Below are 13,309 nucleotides of genomic sequence, written 5' to 3' on the forward strand. Positions count from 1 at the left end.
TTTTTGCGTCTCTGTCTACCCGGCAACAAGTGACGTCACTCGCCGCAGCCAATCAGCGTTTATTCCCCCAGTCCCACCAGTATAAACCAGTTTGATCCCAGTTTTGGGGGGGGGAGGGGGTGGGCACGACCCATTTTGGGGCAAAATCCCCCAATTTGGGGTAAAATTCCGCGTTTTGGGCACAAAATCCCCCCATTTGGGGGCAAAATCCCCCAATTTTGGGGCTTCTCTCTCCCCCAATTTGGGGGGAACCCATTAACCCCCCCCCCCAATTAACCCCCATTGTTAATGAGGGAGGGGGAGGGGTGGATTTGGGTGTCTTAAAGGGGCAACGCCCCCTTTTTTGGGGGGGGGGAAGGGGGTTCCCGGACGCCTGGGTCCCTCCCGGACGCCTGGGTCCCCTTTTTGGTGCCCCCCCCCCCCCCCCCATAATTAACAATTTCATAGAAATTAACGCAAATTAATAGGGGGGGGGGGCACCCGGACGCCTGGGTCCCTCCCCCCCTCCCCTTATAGGGAGTGTGGGCATCACGTGATGTCCTCAGCGGGTGGCCCCGCCCACTCTGACGTCACTTCCGGGGGCGTGTCCTGGGGCGGCTCCTCAGGAGGAGGCGGAGCTGGGGGGGGAGGGGGAGTTAAGGACCCAAAATCCCCCGATTTCACCCCAAAAATGGGGAAAGGGGGCGAGTTTGGGCCATTTTGGGTCAATTTCAGGCCATTTTGGGTCCATTTCGGGGCATTTTGGGTCAATTTTGGGGCATTTTGGGTCAATTTTCGACCATTTAGGGTCAATTTGGGGCCAATTTTTGGCCATTTCGGGTCCATTTTGGGCCATTTTGGGTCAATTTTGGCTCAATTTTTGTCCATTTTGGGTCATTTTGGGCCATTTTGGGTCAATTTTGGGCCATTTTGGCTCAATTTTGGTTCCATTTTGGGCCATTTTGGGCCAATTTGTGTCAATTTTCTGTCAATTTTGGGTCAATTTCGGGCCATTTTGGGTCAATTTTGGGCCATTTCGGGTCCATTTTTGACCATTTCATGTCCATTTTATCTCAATTTCGGTCATTTTGGGTCAATTTTGGTCCATTTTAGCTCAATTTTGGCCCATTTTGGGTCAATTTGGGGTCGATTTTTGGCCATTTTGGCCAATTTTGGGTCAATTTTGGTCCATTTTGGGTCGATTTTGGGTCAATTTTTGGCCCATTTTGTGCCTATTTGGGCCATTTTGAGTCAATTTTGGGCCATTTTGGGTCGATTTTGGGCCATTTTGGGTCGATTTGGGGTCGATATTTGGCCATTTTTGGCCCATTTCGGGTCATTTTTGGGTGGATTTTGAGCCATTTCGGGTCAATTTTGGCCCATTTTGGGTCATTTTTGGGTGGATTTTGGACCATTTCAAGTCAATTTTGTCCCATTTTGGGTCGATTTGGGGTCATTTTTGGCCCATTTTGGGTCATTTTTGGGTGGATTTTGAGCCATTTCGGGTCAATTTTGGCCCATTTTGGGTCAATTTTGGACCATTTCGAGTCAATTTTGTCCCATTTTGGGTCCATTTGGGGTCGATTTGGGGCCATTTTGGGTCATTTTTGGGTGGATTTTCGGCCATTTCGGGTCAATTTTGTCCCATTTTGGATGAATTTTGGGTCCATTTTAGCTCAATTTTGTCCCATTTTGGGTCCATTTGGGGTCGATTTGGGGCCATTTTGGGTCAATTTTGGGTGGATTTTGGGCCATTTCGGGTCAATTTTGGCCCATTTTGGGTCAATTTTGGACCATTTCGAGTCAATTTTGTCCCATTTTGGGTCCATTTGGGGTCGATTTGGGGCCATTTTGGGTCATTTTTGGGTGGATTTTGAGCCATTTCGGGTCAATTTTGGCCCATTTTGGGTCAATTTTGGACCATTTCGAGTCAATTTTGTCCCATTTTGGGTCCATTTGGGGTCGATTTGGGGCCATTTTGGGTCATTTTTTGGTGGATTTTGGGCCATTTTGGGTCAATTTTGGTCCATTTTGGATCAATTTTGAGTCCATTTTAGCTCAGTTTTGGTCCATTTTGGGTCATTTTTGGGTCAATTTTTGGTCATTTTTGGGCCACTTTGGCTCACTCTTGGGTCAATTTTTGGCCATTTTGGCCCATTTGAGGTCGATTTTGGGTCAATTTTTGGCCATTTTGGGTCCTTTTGGGTCGATTTTGGGTCAATTTTTGGCCATTTTGGGTCGATTTTGGGTCAATTTTTGGCCATTCTGGGTCATTTTCGGGTCGATTTTGCCCAATTTTGGGTCATTTCCTTCCCCCCCTCTCCCGTGCCCACCTGCTCGCCGTGGGGCCCGTGGGGCAGCAGCGCGTGGGGCAGCTCGTGCTCCAGGTTGCGCACTTGTGGGTCGGCCCCACACGCCAGCAGCAGCCGGATCAGCGCCCCCTGGTGCGGGGACCCGCGCAGCGCGGCCGCCACGTGCAGGGGGGTGTTCCCGTGGGCCTGCCCCATAGACACCCCATAGAGACACATAGGGACCCATAGGGACCCCATAGGGACCCATGGATACCCCATGGACACCCATAGAGACCCATAGAGATTGATAGACTCCCATAAAGACCCATAGAGACCATAGAGACCCATAGAGACCCATAGAGACCCATAGAGACCCATAGAGACCATAGAGACCCATAGACACCCATAGGGACCCATAGAGACCCATAGAGACCATAGAGACCCATAGACACCCATAGGGACCCATAGAGACCCATAGAGACCCATAGACACCCATAGAGAGCATAGAGACCCATAGACACCCATAGAGACCCATAGAGACCCATAGACACCCATAGAGACCCATAGACACGTCACGTGCAGGGGGGTGTTCCTGTGGGCCTGCCCCATAGACACCCCATAGAGACACATAGGGACCCATAGGGACCCCATAGGGACCCATGGATACCCCATAGACACCCACAGAGACCCACAGATCCCCGCATAGACACCCATAGACACCCCATAGAGACCCATAGACACCCATAGACACCCCATGGAGACCCATATTTTCCCCCATAGAGACCCATAGACACCCCATGGAGACCCATAGTTTCCCCCATAGAGACCCATAGACACCCATAGACACCCCATAGAGACCCATAGAAACCCCATAGAGACCCCATAGAGACTCACAGAGACCCATAGACACCCCATGGAGACCCATAGTTCCCCCCATAGAGACCTATAGACACCCCATAGACACCCATAGACACCCCATGGAGACCCATAGATCCCCCCATAGACACCCATAGAGACCCACAGAGACCCCTAGACACCCCATAGACACCCAATGAAGACCCATAGATCCCCCCATAGAGACCCATAGACACCCATAGAGACCCATAGAGACCCACAGAGACCATAGACACCCATAGATACCAATAGACTCCCATAGAAACCCAATAGAGCCCCATAGAGACCATAGACACCCCATAGAGACCAACAGAGACCCATAGAGACCCATAGTGACCATAGAGACCCATAGAGACCCATAGAGACCCATAGTGACCATAGAGACCCATAGAGACCCATAGAGACCCATAGTGACCATAGAGACCCATAGACACCCATAGAGACCCATAGACACCCATAGAGACCCGTAGAGACCCATAGAGACCCAATAGAGCCCCATAGAGACCATAGACACCCATAGACACCCCATAGAGACCAACAGAGACCCATAGAGACCCATAGTGACCATAGAGACCCATAGACACCCACAGAGACCCATAGGGACCATAGAGACCCATAGACACCCACAGAGACCCATAGGAACCATAGAGACCCAATAGAGCCCCATAGAGACCATAGAGACCCACAGAGACCAATAGACTCCCATAGATACGCAATAGAGCCCCATAGAGACCATAGAGACCCCGTAGAGCCCCATAGAGACCCATAGATACCAATAGACCCCCATAGAGCCCCATAGAGCCCCATAGCCCCCTCGTTACCGTGACGTTAACGAGCCGATGGGCCCCGGGGCGGCGCAGGAGCAGCCGGGTCAAGGTCAAGTTCCCACCACCCACGGCCAAGTGCAGGACGGACCAACCGCTGCGCACGTCCTGGGGACCCAGGCGTCCGGGAGGGACCCAGGAGTTCGGGAGGGACCCAGGAGTTCGGGAGGGACCCAGGAGTTCAGGGGGGACCCAGGAGTTCGGGAGGGGACCCAGGAGTTCGAGAGGGACCCAGGAGTTCAGGGGGGACCCAGGAGTTCGGGAGGGACCCAGGAGTTCGGGAGGGACCCAGGAGTTCAGGGGGGACCCAGGAGTTCAGAAGGGACCCAAGTGATGGGGGACCCAGGAGTTCGGGGAGGGACCCAGGAGTTCAGGAGGGGACCCAGGAGTTCGAGAGGGACCCAGGAATGCCCCAAGGGACCCAGGAATGCCCCAAGGGACCCAGGCGTCCGGGGGGGGGTTACCTGGCTCCCCCAATCCGCCCCCATGTCCAATAGGATCTGGACGCAGCGAAGTCTCTCGTGGGGGGCGGGGGGGGGGATCCCCCCCCCCCGCACTGAGGCATTATGGGATAGGACGGCACAGTGCAGGGGGGTGTGGCCTATGGGGAGGGAGGAGGAGCCAAAAGGGGGCGGGGTCACGATGGGAAACGCCCCCTAAAGGTTCCCCCAATATCCCCCTTATAAAACCCAATTGATCTCTATAGACGCCCCCTCATATTTGGGGACCCACCCCCCCCAATGGGACCCCCACATTGGACCCCAAGTATGGGACCCTCCCCATATAAAGGGTCATCAATAGGGGACCCATCCCCCAAATGGGGGCTCCCCAAGACCCCTCCCTCAAGGCCCCCCCCCACCCCCAAAATTAGGGACCCCCCACCCCCCCCCCCAAAATGATGGGGACCCCAATTTTCTGACCTTCGAAATTCCGGGATTCCAAATTTACCGGGACACCCGATGACATCACGGCCTGAGTGGGGGGGAGGGGTGATGACCCGGACGCCTGGGTCCCTTCCCGAACTCCTGGGTCCCTCCTGAACTCCTGGGTCCCCTGAACTCCTGGGTCCCCCCCGAACTCCTGGGTCCCTCCTGAACTCCTGGGTCCCCTGAACTCCTGGGTCCCCCCCGAACTCCTGGGTCCCTCCCGAACTCCTGGGTCCCCCCCGAACTCCTGGGTCCCTCCCGAACTCCTGGGTCCCCTGAACTCCTGGGTCCCCCCCGAACTCCTGGGTCCCTCCCGAACTCCTGGGTCCCCCCCGAACTCCTGGGTCCCTCCCGAACTCCTGGGTCCCCTGAACTCCTGGGTCCCTCCCGAACTCCTGGGTCCCTCCCGAACTCCTGGGTCCCCCCCGAACTCCTGGGTCCCTCCCGAACTCCTGGGTCCCCTGAACTCCTGGGTCCCTCCCGAACTCCTGGGTCCCTCCCGAACTCCTGGGTCCCCCCCGAACTCCTGGGTCCCTCCCGAACTCCTGGGTCCCCTGAACTCCTGGGTCCCCCCCGAACTCCTGGGTCCCTCCTGAACTCCTGGGTCCCTCCCGAACTCCTGGGTCCCCTGAACTCCTGGGTCCCTCCTGAACTCCTGGGTCCCTCCCGAACTCCTGGGTCCCCTCCCGAACTCCTGGGTCCCCTCTTGAACTCCTGGGTCCCTCCCGAACTCCTGGGTCCCCCCCGAACTCCTGGGTCCCCTCCCGAACTCCTGGGTCCCCCCCGAACTCTTGGGTCCCCCCCGAACTCCTGGGTCCCTCCCGAACTCCTGGGTCCCCTCCCGAACTCCTGGGTCCCCCCCGAACTCCTGGGTCCCTCCCGAACTCCTGGGTCCCCTCCCGAACTCCTGGGTCCCCCCCAAACTCTTGGGTCCCCCCCGAACTCCTGGGTCCCTCTTGAACTCCTGGGTCCCCTCTTGAACTCCTGGGTCCCTCCCGAACTCCTGGGTCCCCTCTCGAACTCCTGGGTCCCCCCCGAACTCCTGGGTCCCCCCCGAACTCCTGGGTCCCTCCCGAACTCCTGGGTCCCCTCCCGAACTCCTGGGTCCCCCCCGAACTCCTGGGTCCCTCCCGAACTCCTGGGTCCCCTCCCGAACTCCTGGGTCCCCCCCGAACTCTTGGGTCCCCCCCGAACTCCTGGGTCCCCTCCCGAACTCCTGGGTCCCCTCTTGAACTCCTTGGTTCCCCCGAACTCCTGGGTCCCCCCGAACTCCTGGGTTCCCCCCGAACTCCTGGGTCCCCCCGGACGCCTGGGTCCCCCAAACCCCCATCTCCCCCCAAACTCCTGGGTCCTCCCGAACTCCTGGGTCCTCCTGAACTCCTGGGTCCCCCCGAACGCCTGGGTCCCCCCGGACGCCTGGGTCCCACCTGTAGCACGCGGGGCAGCCCCAGCTCGGCCGCCATGTGCAGGATGCTCCTCCCATCCCGGTCGGTGCTGTCAGGATCGGCCCCCAGACCCAATAGGTCCCGAACCACCCCCGCGGCCGCCGCCGCCGCCGCCACCAACAGGGGGGTCTAGGGGGGTCAAAGGTCACCCGTAATTAACGCCCCGAACCTCATTAGTGCTCGTTAAACCCCATCGGCCCTTATTACCCCTTAATAGCCCCATAACACCCCTTAATGCCCCCTTTATATCCCTTAATATGCCCATAATACCCCCTTAATACCCCCTTAGTGCCCCATAGTACCCCATTAATACCCCCTTAATACCCCTTATTACCCCCTAATACCCTCTTATTAACCCATTAAGAGCCCATTTATAGCCCTTAATAACCCCTTAAGACCCCCTTAATACCCCCATAATAACCCATTAATACCCCCTTAATACCACATTAATACCCCCTTAATACCACATTAATAAGCCCTTAATACCCCCTTAATACCCCCTTAATACGCCTTTAATAACCCATTAATATCCCATTAATACCCTCTTAATATCCCCTAAGTACCCCATTAATATCCCATTAATACCCCATTAACACCCCCTTTAATAACCCATTAATATCCCATTAATACCGCATTAACACCCCCTTAATAACCCATTAACACCCCCTTAATAACCCATTAACACCCCCTTAATGAACCAATAACCCATTAACACCCCCTAATATCCCATTAATACCCCAATAACCTATTAATAACCCCTAGTACCCCCTTAACACCCTTTAATCCCCCTTAATAACGCCCTAATATCCCCTTAATTGCCCCTTAATGAACCAATAACCCATTAATACCCCCTAATATCCCATTAATACCCCCAATACCCCATTAATGACCCCCTATACCCCCTTAATGCGCCTTAATGCCCCCTTAATACCCTCTTAACACCCCATTAACACCCCCTTAGTAGCCCTTAATACCCCCTTAACACCCCTTAATACCCCATTAATGCCCCATTAATACCCCCTTAACACGCCCTTAATAACCCCTTAATATCCCATTAATTAATACCCCATTAACAGCCCATTAATAGCCCATTAATAACCTTAATAACCCCTTAACACCCCATTAATACCCATTGATACCCTCCCACCAATTACCCCTTATTACCCCCTTACTCCCACTAATTACCCCTTAATCCCACTAATTACCCCTTATTCCCACTAATTACCCCTCGTTACCGCTAATTAGCGCTAATTACCTTCCCGCGGTGCTCGCGCAGCTCCAGCTGCCCCCATTGGGCGAAGGCTTCGGCGGCCGCCCGGGCAGGAACGCGCAGGCCCCGCGCACACAGGACGTGAAGGAGCCTGGGGGGGACACGGGGGGTCCCCAATCCCGACCAGGACCCCCAGAAGCCCCCCTGGCCCCATTGGCCCCATAGAAACCCCCTCTGCCCCATTGAACCCCCCATTGACCCATCATTGACCATCATTGACACCCATTGACACCCATTGGCCATATGGACTCATTGTTGACCCTGTTGACCCCATTGACTCCGGGGGGGACACGGAGGGTCCCCAATCCCGACCGGGACCCCCAGAACCCCCCCTGGCCCCATTGGCCCCATAGAAACCCCCTCTGCCCCATTGAAACCCCCATTGACCCATCATTGACCATCATTGACACCCATTGACACCCATTGACCATATGGACCCATTTTTGACCCTGTTGGCCCCATTGACTCCGGGGGGGAACACGGAGGGTCCCCAATCCCGACCGGGACCACCAGAACCCCCCATGGCCCCACTGACCCCCCAACACTCCCCTCTGCCCCATTGAACCCCCATTGACCCATCGTTGAGCCCACTGACCCTTCGTTGACCACCCATTGACCCCATTGACCCATCGTTGACCCTGTTGACCACCCATTGACCCCATTGACCCATCGTTGACCCTGTTGACCACCCATTGACCCCATTGACCCATCGTTGACCCTGTTGACCACCCATTGACCCCACTGACCCATCGTTGACCTCCATTGACTCTGTAGACCACCCATTGACCCTATTGATCCATCGTTGACCCCATTGACCCATCGTTGACACCCATTGACCCCATTGACCCATCATTGACTCCCATTGACCCCATTGACCCGTCGTTGACCCCATTGACCCATCGTTGACCCCACTGACCCCATTGACCCATCATTGACTCCCATTGACCCCATTGACCTATCGTTGGTCCCATTGACCCCACTGACCCATCGTTGACTCCCATTGACCCCATTGACCCATCATTGACTCCCATTGACCCCACTGACCCATCGTTGACTCCCATTGACCCCATTGACCCATCATTGACTCCCATTGACCCCATTGAACCATCGTTGACCCCATTGACCTATCGTTGACCCCATTGACCCATCGTTGACCCCATTGACCCCATTGACCCATCATTGACTCCCATTGACCCCATTGAACCATCGTTGACCCCACTGACCCCATTGACCCATCATTGACTCCCATTGACCTCATTGACCCATCGTTGACTCCCATTGACCCCATTGACCCATCGTTGACTCCCATTGACCCCATTGACCCATCGTTGACCCCATTGACCCATCGTTGACCCCATTGACCCCATAGACCCATCGTTGACTCCCATTGACCCCACTGACCCATCGTTGACCCTGTTGACTCCCCATTGAACGTGTTGACCCCATTGACCCATCGTTGACTCCCATTGACCCCATTGACCCATCGTTGACCCCATTGACCTCCCATAGACCCTGTGACCCCCATGTTGCCCCCCCCGAACTCACGTGTCCCCCTCCTCGTCCTGCCGCAGCAGCTCCCGGGGGTCCATGGCGCCGATGGCGGCGCGAGCGGCCGCCAGCTCCCCTGGGTCGGGCTCGGGGTCAAGTTCAAGGTCAAGGGTCAGACCCGCCACGGCGCCCCCCGTGTCCTCTCCGGACGCCGCCATTGGTTGAGACCAGGTGGGGTCGGGGGGGGCGAAAGGGGCCTGTGGGGGCGCTGGGGTCAGGGGTCAAGGGTTTCATGGCGCCCATTGGCTCCCCATTGACCTCATTGGTGCCCCATTGACCCCATTAGTGCCCCATTGACCCCATAGATGCCTGTTAAACCCCATTGACCCCCAGTTGCCCCCCATTGCCCCCACTGGTTCCCTATTGACCCCTGTTGAACCCCATTGACCCCCATTGCCCCTATTGGTCCCCCATTGACCCGTGTTGAACCCCATTGACCCCTATTGCCCCTATTGGTCCCCCATTGACCCCTGTTGAACCCCATTGACCCCCGTTGAGCCCCTATAGGACCCCCATTGCCCCCTGTTGAACCCCATTGCCCCTATAGGTCCCCCATTGACCCCTGTTGAACCCCATTGATCCCCATTGACCTCATTGACCCATTGATCCCAATTGACCCCCATTGACCCCCATTGACCCCCATTGCCTCCCATTGACCCCATTGACCCCCATTGACCCCCTTGCCCCCATTAAGCCCCATTAAGCCCCATTGCCCACATTGACACCCATTGGTCCCCATTGACCCCACTGATTCCCATTGCCCCCATTGACTTCCAGTTGCCCCCCAATGACCCCATTGATCCCAACTGACCCCCATTGACCCCCATTGCCCCCCATAGACACCCGTTGAGCCCCACTGAACCCCATTGATCCCAACTGACCCCCATTGACCCCCTCTTTGTCCCCCCATTGATCCCCATTGATCACCTGTTGCCCCCATTGACCCCCACTGCCTCCCATTGACCCCCATTGGCCCCCATTGCCTCCCATTGATCCCAATTGGCCCCCATTGCCTCCCATTGACCCCATTGACCCCCATTGACCCCCATTGCCCTCATTGATCCCATTGCCCCCATTGCCTCCCATTGACCCCATTGCCTCCCATTGATCCCATTGACCCCCATTGACCCCATTGACCCCATTACCTCCCATTGGCCCCCATTGCCTCCCATTAATCCCAATTGACCCCCTTGACCCCCATTGCCTCCCATTGGCCCCCATTGCCCCCCAGTTGCCTCCCCCATGTCCCAACTCACCTGGCAGCCCCCCAAATTTGGGGGTCCCCCTCCATAGGCCCCCTCAGGGCCAAGATGGGGCACAGGGGGCGCCCCACAAGAGGTGGGGGGCAGAGGTGGGGGGCTGGGCCATGGGGCAGCAGATGATGGGCCTGGGGCACCTGGGGGGACATTGGGGACATTGGGACATGGGGACAGGGGGACATGGGGACATGGGGACGGGGTCAAAGGTCACTCACCAACCGGGGGGGGCGGGGCGGGTGCAGCCAAACCCTGGGGGGAGGGGTTGAGATCAGCGAGGTGGGGGGAGGGGATGGACCCAGGCGTCCGGGTGAGGGGGGTGGAATGGGGAATCCCCCGGACGCCTGGGTCCCCTATAGGGGGATGGGGGGGGGGGAGGGGCACTCACCGGGGGTCTCCCCCCCCTGCTCCGTTGCTGCCTCAGCACTTTCAGCATCTGCTTCACCGTCTGGGGGGGGGAAGAGGGGGGGCGGCCGCCTGGGGGGTGGGGAGGTTTACCCGAACTCCTGGGTCCCTTCCCGGACTCCTGGGTCCCTCCCGAACTCCTGGGTCCCTCCCCGAACTCCTGGGTCCCTTCCCGGACTCCTGGGTCCCTCCCGAACTCCTGGGTCCCTCCCCGAACTCCTGGGTCCCTCCCGAACTCCTGGGTCCCTCCCCGAACTCCTGGGTCCCTCCCGAACTCCTGGGTCCCCCCCGAACTCCTGGGTCCCGCCCCCGAACGCCTGGGTTCCCCGGCGGGGGCGGGCGGAGCAGCGGAGCAGAGCGTGGAATCCCCCACTGCTACGTCACGGGGATTCCCACTACGTCATCGCCTGTGCCGGCTGAGGCCCCGCCCACTCCACCCCCGCCTCCGGGGACACCCCCACCCCCGCCCCCATGGCACGAGTCGGGGAACCCAGGAGTCCGGGAGGGGACCCAGGAGTTCGGGAAGGGACCCAGGAGTTCGGGAGGGGACCCAGGAGTTCGGGAAGGGACCCAGGAGTTCGGGAGGGACCCAGGAGTTCGGGAGGGGACCCAGGAGTTCGGGAGGGGACCCAGGAGTTCGGGAGGGACCCAGGAGTTCGGGAGGGACCCAGGAGTTCGGGAAGGGACCCAGGAGTTCGGGAGGGGACCCAGGCGTTCGGGAGGGGACCCAGGCGTCCGGGAGGGACCCAGGAGTTCGGGGAGGGACCCAGGAGTTCGGGAGGGGACCCAGGAGTTCGGGAAGGGACCCAGGAGTTCGGGAGGGGACCCAGGAGTTCGGGAGGGACCCAGGAGTTCGGGAGGGACCCAGGAGTTCAGGAGGGGACCCAGGCGTCCGGGAGGGACCCAGGAGTTCGGGAGGGACCCAGGAGTTCGGGAAGGGACCCAGGAGTTCGGGAGGGGACCCAGGAGTTCGGGAAGGGACCCAGGAGTTCGGGAGGGACCCAGGAGTTCGGGAGGGGACCCAGGAGTTCGGGACCACCCCCCTAACCCCTTAAAGAGCCCTCATCCCATTCCCCCTTCCTCTTAAAGGCGCCGCGCATCCCTCTTAAAGGGCCAGCAACCCCCCCAAAAGGCCTCTTAAAGGGCCAGTGTTCACCCTCCCAGGTCTCTTAAAGGGCCAGCGCCCCTCAGCCCCCCCTTAAAGGGCCAGCGTCCCCTCTTTTCCCCTTAAAGGGCCCGCGTACCTCTCTGGGGGCGCATCCCGCTATGGGGCCGATCGGCAATGGGGCGGGGGAGGGAGCGGGGACCGTTATATGGGGGGAGGCGGGGCTTGGGGGGGGCGGGGCTTAGGGCCACCTATAGGCCGCCTATAGGGCTTCCCCCGGACGCCTGGGTCCCCTGTGAGAAATCTGTGCGGGGGTGGCGCGGTGACACCCGGACGCCTGGGTCCCTCCCCCGAACTCCTGGGTCCCCCCCCGAACTCCTGGGTCCCCCCCTGAACTACAGGGTCCACCCCCGAACTCCGGGGTTCCCCCGGACGCCTGGGTCCCTCCCCCGAACTCCTGGGTCCTCCCGAACTCCTGGGTCCCCCCCCGAACTCCTGGGTCCCTCCAGAACTCCTGGGTCCCTCCCCGGACGCCTGGGTCCCTCCCGAACTCCTGGGTCCTTTGGGGCACTCCTGGGTCCTTTGGGGCACTCCTGGGTCCCTCCCGCACTCCTGGGTCCCTCCCGAACTCCTGGGTCCCTCCTGAACTCCTGGGTCCCTCCCCGGACGCCTGGGTCCCTCCCGAACTCCTGGGTCCTTTGGGGCACTCCTGGGTCCCTCCCGCACTCCTGGGTCCCTCCCGCACTCCTGGGTCCCTCCCGAACTCCTGGGTCCCTCCCGAACTCCTGGGTCCCTCCTGAACTCCTGGGTCCCTCCCCGGACGCCTGGGTCCCTCCCGAACTCCTGGGTCCTTTCGGGCACTCCTGGGTCCTTTGGGGCACTCCTGGGTCCCTCCCGCACTCCTGGGTCCCTCCCGAACTCCTGGGTCCCTGCCGAACTCCTGGGTCCTTTGGGGCACTCCTGGGTCCCTCCCGCACTCCTGGGTCCCTCCCGAACTCCGGGGTCCCTCCCGCACTCCTGGGTCCCTCCCGAACTCCTGGGTCCCTCCTGAACTCCTGGGTCCCTCCCCGGAACTCCTGGGTCCCTCCCGAACTCCTGGGTCCCTCCCCCGAACTCCTGGGTCCCTCCCGAACTCCTGGGTCCCTCCCGAACTCCTGGGTCCCCCCCGGACGCCTGGGTTCGCCCCCGCATGACGTCATCGGAGCCGTTTGCAGAAGTTGCCGCTCCCCGCCCCCTCCCCAAAGCAAGAGGGCGCTGGCCCTTTAAGGGCTTCCCCTCCTCCCCCCCCTTCCCGCCCCCATAAGGGGGGGGGGGATCCCCTCTAGGGGGCGCCAAGGCTGAGAGGGGACCCAGGAGTTCGGGAAGG

At 59.0% G+C, this 13,309-nt stretch overlaps 1 protein-coding gene across 2 annotated transcripts; it reads right to left on the reverse strand.

Moving 5' to 3' along the window:
* Window positions 1-43: 43 nt before the first annotated feature.
* On the reverse strand, window positions 44-12,357 carry NFKBID (NFKB inhibitor delta). Of its 2 annotated transcripts, XM_071800570.1 has the most exons (12): window positions 12,083-12,355; window positions 10,822-10,910; window positions 10,652-10,685; window positions 10,434-10,573; window positions 9,175-9,374; window positions 7,615-7,720; window positions 6,342-6,488; window positions 4,909-4,960; window positions 4,453-4,589; window positions 3,986-4,096; window positions 2,313-2,477; window positions 44-617 (listed from the first exon to the last, which is right to left on the reverse strand). In XM_071800570.1, the coding sequence occupies exons 1-12, from the start codon at window positions 12,096-12,098 to the stop codon at window positions 570-572; spliced, it is 1,245 nt and encodes a 414-aa protein (XP_071656671.1). In that variant the 5' UTR covers window positions 12,099-12,355; the 3' UTR covers window positions 44-569. The 2 variants fall into 2 exon arrangements, with proteins under 2 accessions (XP_071656671.1, XP_071656672.1); XM_071800571.1 differs by lacking the exon at window positions 2,313-2,477 and having other exon boundaries at window positions 12,083-12,357.
* Window positions 12,358-13,309: the final 952 nt, after the last annotated feature.

The sequence above is a fragment of the Patagioenas fasciata genome, chromosome 31 (genome assembly GCF_037038585.1).
Source record: "Patagioenas fasciata isolate bPatFas1 chromosome 31, bPatFas1.hap1, whole genome shotgun sequence".
NCBI classification, from domain to species: Eukaryota; Metazoa; Chordata; class Aves; order Columbiformes; family Columbidae; genus Patagioenas; species Patagioenas fasciata.